We start from the raw sequence: 18799 nt of genomic DNA, 5'->3' as shown, positions 1-18799 counted from the left end.
GTATGGTTCGGGGGTCTGTTTTACCTTTAAGCCAGTCCTGACTTATGCCACACATAAATATGTCTATGTTATTTATATATGTGTTATTTCCTCTTTTATTTAGGAAGTTTATTTTCTTTATAAAAGGATTCGGCATGAGATTTTTAAAAATAGGCAGTTGTTAGTGTTTTGCATTAAAAAAAATTGATCGACCTAACCTGCAAGAAGAACTTAGGGGCTCCTCTTGTGCTCCTTAATCGTCCCAGCATCCATCACACCCTGACTTGTGAATGCCTGTTGTCTGGTCTTCTTCAGTAGTCTCTAAACCCATGCAGGACAGAAACTGGGCCTTTATTGCTTTCATAGCCCTGGTTGCTAGCTCACTGCTTGGTGTGTATTACACTCAATAAATATTTGAATTGAGTTGAATATAACGTTTTATATACAATTTCCTCTGCAATCAATACATTGTAAGGCACTTCTGTGTTTATATCCTAATTTCTTTGCTAACATTTACTTTAATAATTTAAAAAGGAAGTCGAGATATGCCTGAGAATTGACTTCTCTTTCTTCCTGAAACACACACATAGAAAAATACGTGTGTGCGTGCATATGCAGATGCCACAAAATCCAACCCGAAACCTCTTATGTTAAACAAAGAAAATCTAAAGGCCATTTTCTTACTATGTTGTTGGTCTGATTGAAAGTTGTATTTTTAATTTCGGAGGGTGCATTTAAGAGTCAAATGAGATCTGTGGTTCAGCTAATGTTAAGACCTTTATTAACTTCTGACTTATTATCAATAGCTTTTGTAGTCTTTGGGGATAAGGGTAGGATATAAAGAAAGACAGTTAAATACACTTTTGTTACAGACACGTTATCTCTGTATAATGGACGTAAAAAGCTAATGGCTGATCACCAGATGTATTTTCTCATAGCCCAGACTGTTGCATGTTTAACTGATTAGAAGTGTTCGCCGACACCTGTGTCAGTGCAGTTGCAGGTGCTGAGGACACAGTCAGGAAGCAAAACCAGCCCCCACCCTCAAGGAGCTCCTGTTGTACTCTGTGCGGGTGAGGGTGAGGGTGAGGGTGAGGGTGGGGGCCTAGGGCATGTAGAAAAAGGAATATGTCAGGTGTTGATCAAGAAGAAAAGGAAAACAGCGTGAGGGGACTAGAGTGAAGGCGTGTGTGTGACATTATGACATAGGGGTGTCAGAGGTAAGCAGTCTCTGCATGGAGCGTGGGAGCAGCTACCTGGTGAAGAGCCAGGTGTGTCGAAGGAGTACACGGAAGGCTGCAGGTGAAGCAGGAGCTGTCAGTGTGGGGAGCGGTGGGAGCTGAGGCCGAAGAGGCAGTGAGGGGCCAAGGCATGAGGCTCCTGTAGGAAGTAAGGACATCGTTCCACTCCAAGGGAGATGGGACGCCCTCGGAGCCAGGAGTGATGAGTACCATCTGACTTACGCTACACATGTGTCACTCTGGTTGCCATGTGGAGAATGGTCAGTAGGGTGTGGTGACAAGGGAGACCCATTGGGAGACCCAGTGGTTACCTCGGAGCAAGGGGATGGTGGTCTGGACCAGGTGGTAGGCAGTGGTGGGATCTGGGGTTGTTGGGAGTGAAGTGAGAGAGAAAGTATCCTCCACATAAAACAGCACCGTTATCCCGATTATGCTTCATTTCATTATTTCCCTCTCTCCCGCTTTGATTCTTTAACAGAACTCAGATTAAGTGTAGCTCCTGAAATGGATATCATGGACTACTGCAAAAAAGAATGGAGGGGAAATACGCAAAAAGCAATATGTATGAAAAAGGTATGACGCCTAGATGCATGTATTTCAAGTCTTTCGAATAGCCTATCATAGGTAATTATTTAATGTGTCCTTTTATATTTTTGGACATTAATTATGACACATGTTATTATACTATGTAAATATTTGTGTTTCAATTTTAGAGTCGAGGAACAGACTCCAAAGATAAGGGACTTTTTTTTAAGTCATAGTATTAATATAGAAACAGCATCAGTTTTTTAGTAACTTGATTTCTTTGAAAAACACATAAATGACTGCTATTTAGAGTTGGGCCAGCCATTTTTTTGTCCTCATTTGGGAATGCCCTTCTGGCCTGGTGAGGTAAAAGGTGTCTCGTCTTCCGCTGTTCCCATCCGGGTTTGGTTTTATGCCCTGCAGTCCTAGGGGCCTGGACCCTCCTGCACTCCTGTGCAACGTGATCCGGAATTGCTGCCTTCATCTAGGGCATCCCAGGAGCTTCCCCCTCCCAGTGCCATTGCATAGATTGGTGACTCTAAGGTAGTCCTTGAGGCCGTGGGACATTGGAGATACCCATGACTTGGCCATTGTGACTGGGCTGAGTCACTGCTCCGGTCAGCCCCGTTGACCCACTTCCACTGCACAGCCACTGAGCAGCACTCTGTCAGTTCCCCGGGAATGCATCCCAAGTCCAGCGTGTGCCTTAGTAGTTCGAACCGTATGAAATTGCTGCTAATCACCCGTTTCTGAACTACGGACACAGTAATTTCAGTTTCAAGCTAACACTTCCACCACCTCTGTAACCTCTGCTTTACATCCTTTGCTCATTTCTGTTCTCGGAATTATTTACATTATGAATTTGAATAGTTTTTGTATATTAGAAATATTGCCCTATCATATTTGATAGAAATCTTTCTAATATTTCTTCATTTAGAACTGTATTGTTTAGGCTTTACATTTTTTAAATATTTAGATAAATACATTTGTTCTCCTCCTCAGGGCTTGTTTTTATAGAAAATGCTGTGCATCTTTCAGCTGTGCCCGCCCTGTTCTGAGAGTGTAGCTGCCACTTTTCATGCTCTGAGAGCAGCTGTCAGCTCTGCGCCCTGCAGGTCTCGACTGGAGACTCTTTGTGTCTCAGTCCTGCTTAGAGGACTCAGTCACGAAACAGCGGGACTCAGTTCCCGCCAGAGGTTAAGAACACTTAGGTTTGTGAGGCTCTCTGCTGAGTATATGTATTGGCCACTTATAGATTTTCTAACAGCCTCCAGCCTGTGTCAAACTAGATGATGGGGAGGCCAGGTATCTAAACTATGCAGGCATACCTCATTTTATTGTACTTCGCTTTATTGCGTTTTTTACAAATGAAGGTTGATGGCGGCCCTGTGTCCAGGAAGTCTGTCGGCGCCATTTTCCCAGCAAGCTCAGATGATGATTAGCATTTTTGAGCAATAAAGTATTCTTTAATTAAGGTATGTAGTTTTTTAAAGATATAACGCCATTGCACACTTAATAGAGGGGAGTATAGTGTAAACATAACTTTTATATTTACTGGGAAACCAAAAAGTTCACGTGACTCACTTTATTGCTTTATTGAGATAGCCGCTTTATCGCGGTGGTCTAGAACCACACCATCAGTGTTTCCCAGGTATGTCGGTATGTTTTCATTTTCCCTAGAAATGCTTTCACTGACTTGCAGTTTTTTTTTTTTTTTTTTTTAATGACCGCAGTTTCTCTAAAGGATCTGTTCTAACATATGGCACCTGAAAAATCCATAATCGTCGATGCCCCTAGTTCCGTATTTTAGAACTTATGCTAAAATCATTCATCCGTGATTTTAGTTCAAGGGAAAGATTTTGCCCTACAGTTGGACTTTTTGGTGACCAAATAGGCAAAGGCACGTCAATTGGAAAAGTGTCACATTAGGATCTGCAACAGTAATTAGAGCATCTCAGGACCTAATGACAGCTTGGGTCTCAGTTCTTTTTTAGTCCTTATTTGTCTAATTGTCTATTTTTGTTTTGGCTGTTTTGGAAGTGCGTATAAATCCAAATTTAATTCAAAAGTTTGATTCACCTCTGAAATAGCATGAGTAATTTATGCATTTGGAAAGGTGCAGTTGCTGTTGAACCAGCCATTATGAATACTGAGAGTTCTTGGGGTCCACCATAAGGGAGAGATGCACATCAGTCGGCATATGTCTGCCTGGCAGACCCTTATATGTCGCAGTGGTTGGACCACTAAATAAAAATGGAACTCACGTTTTTATTATAAATTATAAAGAAATACTTTTATATCCACGTAGAACATCGTCTTGTGACTTGAACCCTGAAAACAACTAATACTGAGGGTTAAGTACTTGGACACAGGATGACTGTCTGCATGGTGTCCACTTGTGATGAGAGTGACCCTCCTTCTGTATAAGCACAGGGTAGGAAGCACTGTTTCTAGTGACTGTCAAGGAAGAGTGGGACAAACAAAATTGATTGGCAGGATGTGGGCGAGTGAGGTGGGGAAGCAGCGAAGTTGACTCCGCTGCCCGAGCAGTGTCCAGCCACTGAAATCAGGTCGTCTGGTTGCCTGTGGACCAGGTCACTAGGATCTTAAGGTGTCCTTTTTTTTTTTTTATGTGAGTCAACCCTTAGTTGACCTCACAGATTTCAAGGACCTTGTCAGCTTACAATAAATCATTCATTCATTCATTTACTTTTATGCCTACAGCACCTGGTCTTTCTAGGTGGTCTCCCATCCAAGTACTAACCAGCTCTGACCCTGCTTAGCTTCCGAGATCAGACGGGATCAGGCTCGTTCAGGGTGGCATGGCTGTGGACATTAAGGTGTCCTTTTTTGGACTATGCTTCGAAATGGGTCTATTTGGATGGTGGCTTCTGAGTGACTAGCGTGTCACTGAACGTTTTCATTTCCTCCTTTTACTTCCAGACTGAACAAGAATTATTAAATCCACTTTTTAAAAACATCTAACAGAATTATCCAGATATCTCCTAGCACGTAGATTTTTTTTTTATATCATTTTTTTTTATATCACGGAAATTTGGGATTTTGGTGTGTTCTTTTTTAATACGGAGATACAAACTTAGTACATCTCTCCTTTTCCATCTCTTTATATTAGAGAGTGTAGGGTCGATTTAAACACAGATTGTACCCTTCAGAATATTGGTTATCAATAAGTGTGTGTTGCAACAGAAAGGGACATATAACTCTAACATTGGGGGTAGTTAGTGTTTTAATAATGCTTGGAGTATTTTATATGTTCTAGTGTGTTGTATCTGTTATATATACTGATATTTCATATAGTACTAACATTTGTTAATTTCTTTTAATTTCTTTAACTAAAAATTTTTTATTTATAATTTCTTTTGATTCATAGAGAAGGATTTAGAATTCTTACACAGTGGACTCAGTCAATCTTGTTTCCATTCTTTTGGGAATCAGGGCACATTTTTTCCCCAAAAACAAAACTCTCTCTGAAGTCAGTAACAACCATTTTGAATTCTCTGATGCTTTCCCCCAGGGCTATGAAGAAGTATCTCAGAAATTCACCTCCATCAGGCGAGTCCGCGGAGATAATTACTGTGCGCTGAGGGCCACGCTGTTCCAGGCCATGAGCCAGCCGGCGGCTCTGCCCCGCTGGCTGCAGGACCCGGAGCTCACGCTGGTACGCTGCTGCCGCAGGTTTGAGTCCACAGCGCTTCCAGTCGTTTTGTGAGAAAGACTTCCCTTTTCTGCCCTGCTCTGTGCTGGTACCGTCTGCAGGATGACGTCAGCATGTGGGTTTATTGGCTTTTGTGTGGCCGGGATGATTTTGCATAGTAAAGAGACCAAAAATAGTTGGTGTTTCCCAGAAGAGAAGAATGATACAATTTATGTGAACTGAGCTGCGGTGGAGAGCAGGTGTCCAGAGTTTGTAAAAAGCACTTGAGAGCAGTTTGACTTCAGTGTTGGCACCTGTATTAAACAGGTCGTCTGTTACTCGGGACCTGCTGGGCTTTGAGAGTGCGCACGTCTGTAGTTCTAGCTGCAGTTCAAGAGTTTAGCACCCTCTGTGCAGTGTTAGGAGGGTTGGCCAAGTAGGTGCTGGAGCAGCAGCACTAGAAGAGAGATGACGAATGTCACTCTGGGAGGTGCTTCCTGGGGGGGGTGAGGGTCAGGGGCTGTGTCTTATACCAGGCCCTCTTCAGTGTTTTAAATTGGCAGTGTAGTAGTGACACTCCAGGAAGTCATGTTGACACGTGTGTCATGTGTCCCTGACACACATCAGATGAGGTCACATGATAGGTTGCGTGATAGGATATCCCAAAAGAGTTCGGTGGGCAGGAATGATGAAGGAAAACTGACAATATGACACTTGACCAAGCTGTTTTTCTAAGCACCTCCCGCTCACCCCTCCTGCCCTCTGTGGATGCCATTGCATGCCTGTTCTCACTGACAAGGGCCTCCTCGAGAGAGTGAGTGGGTGGCACGGTGTGATTGGAAGGTGTCAGGGTGGAACAGAAGGTGCAGATGGAGGTGTGGAGCAGCCTGCAGAAGGGCAGTGTGCCTAGGTGGGATCTTCCCATCTCCAGATACTGCTCGTATAACTCTGTAATAAGTAAACATCTTAATATTCATTTGTTAACACACATGCTTAAGACAAGCTGATCAAGTGATACTTAAATAACTATGGCTACAAAACAGAAAACATTACAGGAGTTGTGGTATGGAAGTCAGTGTGCCCGTTTCCTATCTCTCTTCCTGACATATCAGAATAGCTCATCCTGTCGTGTTAAGTAAAACCCAGCTTGCTGTTAGAACTCAGTATAAATTTTTTGCATTCAGCTGGGGTAGGATCGCCCATATAAACACTTGGGCCAGACCCACAGCAGCCGTGAGAATGGCTCTTTCTCAGTTTACTTTGATCCATGATCTATCTGAAATGCCAAGGGCCTCTTCTGATGACTACCCAGTGCCTAGTGACAGTCACATGTCCTTGGCCAGTTCGTGGCACAAACACTTCTGGTTACTGTGTGTCCATGGGCCTTTTAGAAGGCCTGGGAACACTGACCACTTCTGGGGACACAAGAGGCTGCTCTCAGCAGGCAGGTTGGAGGGATCTAATTTCGGCATTATTAGGGTCTCCTGAACTGCGCTGGCTCTTAGTAACCCACCTCTTCAGATTTTGGGGTCCATCAGGTCCTGGGACACCTTAATATTTTGTGTGAATCTGTAGAGTCGGGATTAGCCTCGGCCCACGGCCCGTTGGCCACTCGCTGTGCTAAGCATTCCTTGATCTCAGCGTGCATTTCATCAAGAATTTGGGTAAGCCCAGACAAGCCATATTCTGTTACCAAGGGACATGCTCCCTTTAGCTGTATCTGAAGGTGTTCTCTGCGGCACTGTGTCCTCTTCCCTCTCTCCTAGAATAGGACACGAAAGGGGTACAGGAGAGCTGGACCGAGAGACGACCCCCCTTAGTCTGAGCCAATGAAGGGGAGCCTGGACCCTGCTTTCTGCTGCTGCTCAGCTACTTGGGCCTTGCTCCCCTCCCCGCCTGGGAGGTGAAGCTTTGTCCTCACTGCCCCCTGACAGTTTAGCCACCGCTCACCTCCTGTCGTCTGCCTGGGCCTGTGTGTTGTTCCTGCTTCAGTCTTGGTGTTTGACTGCAGTCAGGTCACCTACTCTGACCCCAGCCGTGGAGGTGGCTTGGTCTGGTTGTGCTCAAACTTGGAACAGCGCCCAGGTCCCAAGAGGTGGTGTCTTTCGGGTACAGTCCTTAGTTTCCAAGTTTGCTGAGCTTTAGAAAGTCTCTGGGTGGGTGGAACCTACGACGACATTTGCTTGGAGTGGGTTAGACTGTGTTGTATATCGTAACTCATTTTATGAGGTAGTTTTAGGGATGACACGTTTTTGTTATTTGCTGTTCCTTTAAATCATGGTGATGATTTCAAGAGTTATAGACACTTGGTAGTAAAAACAGGCTGTTTTTGTAATTCAGTCATAAATTATAGTTAAGCTAATTACTTTTTTCTTAAATATTATTCTTGTTTATAATTTCTTATTCTTAAGTCTTGTTTCTTGCTCATGTTTCCCTCATTCAACAGAAGTCTAGTCTCTTTATGCAGAGGAGGAAAGAATGCCTGTTTCTGTGTGTTCTGTACATTATGACTCCTAAAAGCGTTTAAAGTTATATTCATTTTTTTCCTCTCAATAAATAATTCCAACTCCAGTGTTCTTTCCTTGTAGTTTCTTTCTCACACCTCATTTTCTGGACTTGCTTCATGACATCCACCTCTCCCAGAGATATATAGCCTGAGCCGGATAATTAACGCTAGCAACAGTTTGAACCAGCACATGGAGGGACTGTCTAAGGAGACAGACTTTTATTTAGGGTTCCCTCTGTGTAGTGAGATCTCTGGGGTGCCCTGAATTTTCAGCTGAGTGTTGTGCCTGCTTTTTCGGTACCTGCGCAGTGTCACGTGATGCTTAGATGGTTCTGGGCTTCCCTTTACCCTGGTTCCCAGCTCACTTCTGAGGAGCCAGCACTTTCTGCTCACTTGTACTTCTTGGGGGCCATTTGTGATTTCAGCTCATTGCCACTTGAGGGCATTTTAGGTTCTGGGATAAACCTGATAACCTCTTTGCAAACTGCCCACATGCTGCCGAAATGCAGGAGAGTGTAAGTGTGGATCTGGATGGCTCTTGGGTGGATGGTCATTTGTCATCACGATAACATGAGGAAACATGGCCCCTCCCCGCCAGAACGTGTGGCTTGTCATCGCTGCGGTAGCCTGAAGAGGAATTTGCATCCCTGTTGTGGTTTGTTTTTGCAGAGATGAAACCACCTTCGTTTTACATGATTGTCATAGATTGCGAAGGTAAAACTGATTACCATTTGTGAAAGGGTCTTCAGGGGCTTCCAGAAGAACCGAACCTGTGGTCTCATTTAAAACTACTTGTGACTGTTACACAAACTCAGGTTCCACATAGGCTGTGATAGGAATTCATTATTCTTTAATGATCTTTTGACGTGGACGTGAACTTTCTTTTCCTTTCTGAATTTTATAGCAGTGACGCCACGTGCCTGTACCCAACCTAATTATATGGATTGTCTCCTGACACACCCAAAACTGTTGGGAGAGTCTGAGTTCTCATGCTGTCATCAATCAAGTTGTGTCCCAGCTTGCCTTTCAAACACCAGATTCCATTGATTGTTGGGGGAAAATAACACATGTTCCAGGAAGAAAGACAGAAAAGGAGGCAGGCGGCATGGGGGTTCGGCTGTCACTTCTCTGATGCGCTGGGTCGTCAGAGCTCCCTGCACCCTTCTTCTTCTTCTCGGTTGTGTTTTTTATCTGCTATGTTGATTAAGCAGTTAAACTAGATACAGTATTATTTTTTTGAATGTTAAAACTTTGAGTATATGTGTTAGTACCAAAATCAGGTTTCATTTTTCTGCTCAGGAAGGGACCGGATTTTTACTGCATCCTGGACCGTCTCACCTGCCCCAAAGCACCTTCCAGAATCAGGCATTAGGGAGTGGTTGGGAGGCTGGCAGCGAGCCGGGGTGGTTTCCGTGAAGACGGTGTGGGCGTTTTCTAAGGCACGTTCACAGAGTGCTGTGTAGGGCTCCTGGCTGGGCTCATTGCATGGCAGGGGAGATTGTGTCCTCGTACCTCAACCAGGACCGTCATTTCACTCAGTCCTCCTCAGGGTGGTACTTTCTGAGTTCCTGACTCCCAGACTTAGGTCCTCCGTGCTAAACCCGCATGACAGATTTGCAGGAGTTAATTCTGGAAACGCAAGTAGGTTTTGTTGGCCGTGTGGCTTCTTACAGCTTGGATCATATGATGGACTTCTTGGAATGTTAACTTTCTTTCTCTGTTTCTTGATACTCCAGTTACCGGAAAAACTCATAAGCAAATACAACTGGATCAAGCAGTGGAAACTTGGATTGAAATTTGAGGGGAAGAGCGAGGACCTGGTTGATAAAATCAAGGAGTCCCTCACTCTGCTCAGGAAGAAGGTTTGGAACGTGTAGTTTCCTTTCTCTGATAAGCGTAAAGCTCTTGCTCCCGACTCCCCAGCAGAGCGCGTCTTAGTCCTCATTTAGTGGGTACCACACGCCCTTGGCTGGTTTTTAGGCAAAATGATTTTAAATGAACACAAACTCTCCCAGTGAGGTCTTTGGTAGAATTGAGGAATATCGACATCAGACATTCCCAGAGAAGATATGTTTAATGAATTGTTTAACTTTCTTGAAAACAAACCCGTAACGAATGTAGTCTTTGTGCTGAGTCACTCTGACAGGTTTCAGGTCAGTCCATGTTCTTACAGTATCATCAGCGGTCTGGATTCTCGCCCCTTTAGAGTTTTGGTTTCATGAGTGGCGATCCAGTTCACTCCTTTACACCCAGTGCCTAGACCTGAGCCTGGCACCTAACAGATATGCAGTAAACATCCTGTTGATGAATAAACTGAGGTCCCTGACTTTCTGGAACCTAGTTTGTATTTGCAAACATAGGAAATGTTTATTGGAAAGTATACTGTCAAAGGAAGATCAGTGGTGAAGAAACGGGGGGAAGGGGAGGGAAGGGATGAGGAGGGAGTCTGTTGTTGCCCGTGAAGCAGAGGCTGGAGACCCAGGCTGCCCAGACCCTGGGTCAGTGGAGGTCGCGGGCAAGGTGCTGGCCCTGTGGCAGTGAGTGGGAGGCGGCTTGTCAGCTCAGCCACTAGTGACGATTTCTTTTTGATCTCTTTTAAAAATCTCGTGAAATTGCAATTTTTGCTTTTTTAGATGTGTTTGCTGTAGCTAGATCCTTATTTTGGGGAATGTTTCAGTGATTTCAGTTTACAGTAACTTGAAAATTATTAATGATCTGAGCCAGCATTACTAACACTTTCTGTGTGCAGGCCGTGCACAGTTTTATGTGTTACTTGTCACAACCACTAAGGTGGTGTGCTCTGGGCCTACCCTGTTCATAGGTGAGGAAGCCAAGGCCCCGCCATCGTGCCTCACAAATCCACCAGCTGCTCGGTGCGAGGCCTTCCTTCCGTTCTGACTATGGATCTGCAGCCACGCTCTTGACTGGCAGCTTGGTCTACTTCTAGAAAATATGACATGTTCCAGCTTTCAACCCAAATATTAGAGAGTCTTGTGGTGTAGTCATTACCTTTAAAATTTACTCTTGAATTAAAAATTTGAATGGTTTTTGAGAGGAGCTGTTGTTACTGGTGATTCATAAGGACTAGTTTTAGATTGGTATCTCTTATTCTCATTCATTTTAACTTAAAAGCACATGTATTTATAGGGTTTTCTTGTTCACTTGAAGAAGTATGCCTATTAGCTGGATACCTAACATTGTTTTAGTTTTAGTCAGGAGTCAATAAGAATTTCCTTAATGGACTTATGCATTTGAATCTCATGTATGTTCTTAAGAGGTCAGTAAACTAACACTTAGGAGATTCCACAGTCTTCCTTTCCCACCTTTCCCATCTTTTGTGTTTGTGGGTTGTGACTGCTCCTGTAAGGCCCTCACGGGGAGGACAAAGTTCAGCTGTCCTTCACAGTTCCCACACAGGCCTCACACACACGTTAGGTCTCCATAAGTGTTTATAGTTTAATCTCATTGCCTGGGAAGTTAGGGATTCAAAATTGCCATCCCACGGCCCCAGTGCATCGTATTCCTGTCTCAAATGAATGGGACAAATGCTGAATAAAGAATGTCTGCGGTCTAAAGAGCGATTCCATTGTTTGAGCTGGAAATTTGAACGTGGTCATCATTGGTACGTGACCCATGGCCGCCTACTTTTGAAAATTATTTCATGCTCATATTATTGACGTATACCAGAGACTTTTAGAACAAAAATGTAATTCTTATGTACCTTTCTTGTTGTAGTGGGCAGGCTTGGCTGAACTGAGAACTGCCGAAGCAAGGCAGGTAGCTTGCGATAAACTGTTCACCAATGAGGAGGAGGAGTATAGCCTGTATGAAGCTGTAAAATTTTTAATGCTAAACAGAGCCATTGAACTATACGATGATAAAGAGAAGGGAAAGGAAGTGCCATTTTTCTCTGTGCTTCTGTTTGCTCGAGACACGTCGAGTGACCCTAGACAGCTGCTGAGGAACCATCTAAACCAGGTGGGACACACTGGTGGCCTCGAACAGGTGAGTTGTACCTTTGGGAGTACATTAGCCCAAAACAGCAGCTTTAACCATCAAACATTATCTCACAGTTTTTGTGGGTCAAGAATTTAGGAGCAGCATAGCTCGGGGTCCCAGGAGGGCCTGACCGGGGCTGGAGGATCCATGTCCAGCATGGCAGAGGCCTCGGTCCATCACTGGGGGATGGTAGTTTCTCACCATGTGGGCCTTCCTGTAGGGCTGCTTGAATGTCCTCACAACATGGCAGCTGGCATCTCTCAGAAAGTGATTCATTAAGAGAGGGAGGAAGAACCTACAATGCCTTTTATGATCTACCTGTGGGAGTCACACACCGTCCCTTACATAGTTCTGCTAGATGCAGATCACTGGTCCGTCCCAGACTTAAGGGGAGAGCCTTAGGCTCCACCTTCTCAAGCAGGGAGGGCCAGAGACTCGTGAACCTGTTCTGTAACCACCACGGTTATCTCAGCCTGGGCTGGCTTCTGCGGGGCGGTGGATGGGATCAGCACCCTTGGCTCTGGTAGTCTAAGAATAAAAGAAGCCCTGGGAGGAGACATCCGAAGGGTCTTGTTTAATATTGGCAGCTATAGCTGTATTAGGTAGCAGCCTTTAAAAATAGAAATGGAGTCACCTTACCCAGTTGAGCCCAGCCCGCTCTTGGATCGTTTACAGATGTGCTGAGTTTGCAGTTTGACACAGAGACTCACTGCAGTGCTGTCCCATGAGCCAGCAGTCGACTCACCACACCTTGCATTGTTTACCTTTGGTGTGTTCATTATGTCGCCCTAAGACACTTAAGTCTTTTTTTTTTTAGTGGAATAGCCAACTACTAAAGCAGCATTAAAGTTGTACCTCCTACTTCTACAGCTGACTGTCGTGCTTAGGAGACAGCAGAGCTGACAGTCCTGCCAGGTCAGGCAGGATTGACGATAATTAAAAAATTATCCGGACTTTAATGTAGGTTACTTACATCTCCTGAGCCGCGGCAGATGCCTCACAGTGAGAAGCCTGGTGGAGCACGGTTTGCATATTAGACTAAAGTTAGTCCTCTCTGAGTCCCCACAAGGGCCGTTGTAATGGAGAGCCCGTTTTCTTAAATAACAACTTTATTGAGAAATAATTTACATACCATAAAGTGTACACTTTTAAAATGTCTAAGTTAATGGTTTTTAGTATGTTTACAGAGTTTCGTAGCCATCACAGCAGTCTAATTTTAGACCATTTTGTCACCCCTAAAGAAACCTCACATCCACTGGGACATACCCTCCCTTCCCCCAGTCCTAGGCAGCCACTCATCTGCTTTCTGTCGCCATAGATCGGCCTATTCTGGACATTTCATATCAGGGGAATCATATAACGTGGTCTTTTGCGACTGGCTTCTTTCACTTAGCCTAATGTGTTCAGCGCTCGTCACATTGCAGCATGTATCAATTCTTCATTTCTTTTTATTGACAAATACTGTTCCATTGTACAGATATATCCCATTTTATTCATTCATCAGTTGATGGGCATTGGGTTATTTTCGTTTTTCAACTATTAAGAATAATCCTATAAACATTCATGTACACTTATTTTGTGTGTGGACATGTTTTCACTTCTCTTGGGTATATGCCTAGGAGTAGAGTTGCTGCTGGGTCATATGCTAATTCTTCGTTTAAAGCAGATGTATCATTCGACATTCCTACCAGCAATGTTTCAGAGCCCTGTTTCTCCACATCCTCACCAACACTTCTTTTTTATTGAGGAGATGATCACATAACATAAAAATAACTATTTTAAAGTATACCGCTTAGCGGCTTTTAGTATCTTTATAATGTTATGTGACCACCACCTGTATCAAGTTCAAAAACATTTCCTCACCCCAAAAGAAATTCTCCGTACTGGTTAAGCAGTCACTCCTCACTGTGTCTTTTTGGTTGTAGCCACTCTAGTGGGTGTGAAGTGGTACCTCACTGTGGTTTGATTTGCATTCCCCTGATGACTTTCCCTGTGCATACTGGCCATTTGCATATCTTCTTTGGAGAAGTGTCTGTTCTCTTCAGATCTTTTGCCCAGTTTTTACACTGGTCATTTGTTTTTCTATTACTGAGTTATAAGAGCTCTTCATAAATTCTGGATACAAGTCCCTCTTCAGACTGTGATCTGTTCTCGATGATCTGCTTGTTTATAACAACCAGACGAGAAGGCTGGCCCCATGGGGAGGAGGAGGTTTGGGCGGAGCTGTGCTGCGCCCTGCCTGGGCCCCAGGGGATGGAGTGAGTGGAAAGCCTCGCCCTTCGCCCTTGGTGTGGCTGCCTTCCACACCTTCGCAAACCCGTTTCCCCTCCCCCACCAGGTTGAAATGTTCCTCCTGGCCTACGCTGTGCGCCACACCATCCAGGTGTACCGGCTCTCCAAGTACAGCACTGAAGAGTTCATCACCGTCTACCCCACAGACCCACCCAGGGACTGGCCGATGGTGACCCTGATCGCCGAGGATGATCGGCACTACAACGTCCCCGTCAGGGTGTGTGAGGAGACGAGTCTGTGAGAGACGCTCGCCCGGCCAGCCTGGCGGCACGGCCAAGGTGTGCAGGCAGCTCCTGGGCTTGCCCGGCCTGCCGGTCCGGAGGGACTTCTGGGGACTCTGGGGTCCTGGGAGCCAGGGAGGCCCACAGCCCTCTGAAGACTGGCTTTCAATAATAAGAGTTAGCCAAGCTTTTCCTCGTCTGTGATGCGGTATGTTTCGGTGGGGACCTTCAGCGCACACCTGTTGGAAGGTACAAACGCCATCTTTTCCATAAAACAAACACTTTTGTGTCAGGAGACTCATTTTGGAGAGAAATATGTTTTTTATATCTCAAAACAAACTTTCTCTAATAGTAAACTGGTTTTCATTTTTTTTAAAGATAGTAATTGTTTTTGTTTTGGTGGTAATGGGTCACTGTTGTGCCTTCTGTGCAGTCTGCTTAGGTATAATGCTGGGTGCAGTTCGTTAATGGCGCAGTCGTAACATCCTGTGTTGGTCTAGTCAAACAAAGGTTTGGATTTACATGTTCATTAAAGCCATTCTAAACAGATTTTCTAATAGAAGATTAAGAATTGGGGCCAAAAGTGAGTTATTTAAAGACTGGAGAAGGAGCTGCAGGATGGAGGTGATGGCACCTGGAAGTCCTTGCTCTTCGAGAACATGACAGGTGCCCACGGTCACGGGCACACCAGGTCTGGCGCTTGGTGCAGGTGCTGCTCTGTCAGCGGGCTGAGCGCACCTCGTAGTCAAGTTCTAGGGCTTGTTCATCATTCCCCACTTTTGCAGACTGACACTATATGGTCAGAATCAGAGCTCAGGTCCGCCTGCTTTTTTAGAGTTGGGAGCCAAGACGAAATGAATTATGGCTCTCATGTGATTCAGAGCTGGGATGAGTCGGACCCAGGTCTTCCTGTGCCCTTCTCACACTATTTCTTGAGGGTCCTTCCATTGCCAGAGTCCTGCACTCATCTGCTGGCAGGGGATGAGTGACAGCAGAGTGTGTCCTAGGGTTTGTCACAAGTAAGTTTAAGCAGAAGCGTGTACTAAAACTGCGTGCTGAAGTAGGGCTGAGCCGCATCTGCTCTCGCTTTGGGTTGGGAGCCTGAGAGAAGCATCGTTCCTGGCCGTGAGCAATCGCCTCCACGGTCTGCGTCGGGGCCTGATTCGCCCCGTGGGGCGTGGACTGTGGACATCCTTCATCGCTCTTTAGGACTGTGTCAGCAGCACCCGAATTGGCTCAGCATTTGTGGAGGTGGTGTTACCCTGAAGTTCCGAGCTTTATTTCAGAATAAAACTCTTTATTTGGTTCAATTTAATAAAATTTATAAGCTATCTAATCTGTTTTTTTCAGTTTGAAAATGTAAGTTTTGCTTTCACTTAAAAATTAAAATTCTTAGTTGGGAAAACTAAGAGCACACACAAAACTATGCAGAATGTTACATTAGTATTTTCTTCATTACCTCATCAGTAATGTTGGCCACATTTTGGTAGCTGCTGATTCATTGAATCAAATTTAATGTTACATGTGTGTGAATGCATCCAAGAGGTTTGTGTTTTTCACTGTGAAATGTGATGGTATCTGGAATAGGAGGTACCTAGAAGCCAAATTAAAGCAATAATAATGACTTCTTGTTGGCTTTGATGCTTCATTTTAGTTTTTTGTAACTTACAACAGGAAGTACCATTTATTCTTGAACATTTTAAAAAGTGCACCTCGAACCTTTAGGTTGTGCAAGGCAGTAGGGGTCCGTGTCCATCTGACTGTTGATTCATACCCACTGTCGAATTTAATAATACTCATGATAACACTCATGATCATCTGTCTTTGCATTTTGAAAATGTTCTATTCTCAGTGAACTCGAACTGGGCTTCTGGGCAATTGTTTACATTTCATGCTTTTTTCTTATTCCTATGTATGATACTGTTATAGTATGCACAGAAATCGTGGTCTTAAATCACCTCACTGATGAGAATTCAAAAAGAAGAGTTTAACTTGCTTTCTGTCCCAAGGCCATATTAAACTCTGTCCTCAGACTGTCGTCCAGGCTTAGCGGGGATCATAACATCAGAGCAAAAAGCTTTCAATGAAATAGTACCTCAGGAAATAACAGGTGACTGGCCAGCTTTAAAGGCAGCATTTCTCCGTTGCAGCCTGCAACTTCAGTTGCCCAGAATTTTCATTCCGTTTCTCATTCCTGGTCTTGGGCTGGTTGGGTGACATGAGCAGAATAGAAATTGAATTGAGACCAAAACGGATTCAGGAAGATGATCTACTGAGAGGGATCACTAAAATGGTAAAATGTTCTAGAAGGAAGGTGGTGGGGACCAGACCGTTTGCTTTCTTTCTATTCCAGAGTTCAGAGGGTTTGGACCCTGTGGTCTTGGCGGAAAGATGATCACCTTAAGCAGGCGCACTTACATGCTTGAGCCCATTTAAAGTGCACTTAGACCTGAAAGAATTTCCCTGTAACAGGTTCGTGGAGTTCACATTGCTCCTTCACAACCTTTTCTGGTTCCCCTTCTCACCTGCACAGCGACTTTCCGTAGATTTCACTCGTACACATGGGACAGTGATGGTGACAGTTGAGAACGAGGGGCCAGTGTGTGGTCTTTCACTTATGATCTAGGCATAGGTAGAGTTCAATCTGAAATGCTGGCAGTTTTTCCTCCTTGGAATATGGCATAACTGAAAATGTTTGAAATGCACAGAACAGGATTGACCTTGCTTTCTTTATATAGCCATTTGCCCTTTTCTTACACTGTTATATATTCGGTTAATGCCCGGTGAAATTTTTCTTTGAGTAAGGAAAACATTGCCTTTGTATCCTTTCATTAGTCTTTATCCCTCCAATTCTGGAGTTTATCAGGTAAAATCTCAGGTTGCATGAGTCTAACAGCTCTGTTGGAAGAGACAAGTGTTGTGGGTTGTTTTATGCTTTTTTTTTTTTTTAAAGAGGCTCTGTTAGTTCCCTACCCTCACCCCGAAGTGCTGTTTTACCTACGAGATTGTAGTCTAGTTTTTGAAGGTCTTCCGGGTAATGACTGTGAAGTGCTATATTGCCTTTAATTATCTAGCACTCCCACCCGGGCGTATGTGTAGGATTCAAAGTGACTTCCTGGCTGTGTCCCTTTTTGATGTTAAAATTAAGTTAGATGATTTTTTTTCTCACTTTCTTAAGCAGTATTTTGTAGATCATATGTAGGACTCAAATAGACTTCCTGGCTGTGCCTCCTTTTTGATGTTAAAATAAAGTTAGATTATTTTCTTCTTTTTCTTAAGCAGTACTTGCAGGTACCCCATCTTGAAAGCTAGTAAGTATTTTCAGAAGTATAAACCTCCAGGGAATCTCACTTGCAAGCATGCATATAAATAAATGCTTTTTAAAAAAGATCTGTCACTGCCTAAAAAACAATAAAAAGCGCTCAGTGTGTGTGGAGCGAATCTGAAATGTGTGTGAAAGGCACAGGGTCCCCGGATAGCTTAGCTAGCCAAAGGCAGAGCACAATGTCAAGTAATTTAAAAATGGCCCAAGGGACTGTAAGAAATGAACTGAAGAAGGACCTGATCTTAGATCAAAATGCCACTTAGAAACAAAACAACAGATGCCTGGCAGACCTCCTGGGCTTAAGTTACAGAAGGATGAAAATCTGAAGGAGTGAAAGTTGTTCTGTGCATGGGTTCTGCAAATCCCTCATTCTAAAGTTTACTAAGTCCCCATTTAGCAGAAGTATAATATTTAATGCTCTTGAGAAACCTCACTGGCGACCTCTTCTGGGGCCCTGCAGAGACCAGGGAGCCAGTTGCTGAGTTGTGCAGGGAATAAAGATAAGGGCAACTGACTGTCACTGCTTGTGTAATTCAGTTTATAACTTGGAGCCACGAAAAGCACAAAACTCGTAGTAGCTTTGGGGGCAAGGTGGGCTTGCCGAGCCCGAGAGGGGAGTGTGTGTATTGTGTGTGCTTGCATGCATGTGCGTGTGTTCGAGTGTGCGTGTGCTGGTCTGCAGTCACATCGTGACTTTTGTGCAGGAGGGCCCACAGCAGGGGACCCAGCAGAATTTGGGAGGGTGGAGGTGAGCTGACCCATTTGTGTTTTTTTCATGATAAATTGCAATTTCCGGGATCGGTGGAGTGGGTTAGCATGTGTAATTAAACTATCCCGAGTGGCCTGTACGTCTGGAAAGACAGATCTATTGTACTGAAATGTATCCACAGACCATGTGTTGTTACGTCTCTGTTCCCAGGCCTTTTGGCCACCTGTATATTTAACTATTTTAAATGCTCACTAATAACCAGGGCTGTTAGTGGACACCACTGGCTGGAGTTTTATCTCGTCTCCTTCATTTCTCAGGTGTGAGTCTGGGTCAAGAATTAAATTGCC

At 44.3% G+C, this 18799-nt stretch overlaps 1 protein-coding gene and 1 pseudogene across 1 annotated transcript in view; one reads left to right on the top strand and one right to left on the bottom strand.

The window, feature by feature from the left end:
- The window catches only part of OTULIN (OTU deubiquitinase with linear linkage specificity), a 28945-nt gene extending 12903 nt beyond the window's left edge, over positions 1-16042 (top strand). The window contains exons 2-6 of the mRNA XM_023532943.1: positions 1604-1793; positions 5281-5424; positions 9643-9768; positions 11642-11911; positions 14244-16042. Of these exons, the coding sequence (XP_023388711.1) occupies positions 1604-1793; positions 5281-5424; positions 9643-9768; positions 11642-11911; positions 14244-14438 (925 nt within the window). The 3' untranslated portion in view covers positions 14439-16042. The remainder of the gene's footprint in view (positions 1-1603; positions 1794-5280; positions 5425-9642; positions 9769-11641; positions 11912-14243) is intronic.
- On the bottom strand, positions 4461-4579 carry LOC111742440 (annotated as a pseudogene).
- Positions 16043-18799: the final 2757 nt, after the last annotated feature.

Source organism: Pteropus vampyrus, unplaced genomic scaffold (assembly GCF_000151845.1).
Source record: "Pteropus vampyrus isolate Shadow unplaced genomic scaffold, Pvam_2.0 Scaffold94, whole genome shotgun sequence".
NCBI classification, from domain to species: Eukaryota; Metazoa; Chordata; class Mammalia; order Chiroptera; family Pteropodidae; genus Pteropus; species Pteropus vampyrus.
Note: the sequence above shows the minus strand (reverse complement) of the source record. Positions and strands in the feature narration are given on the sequence as shown.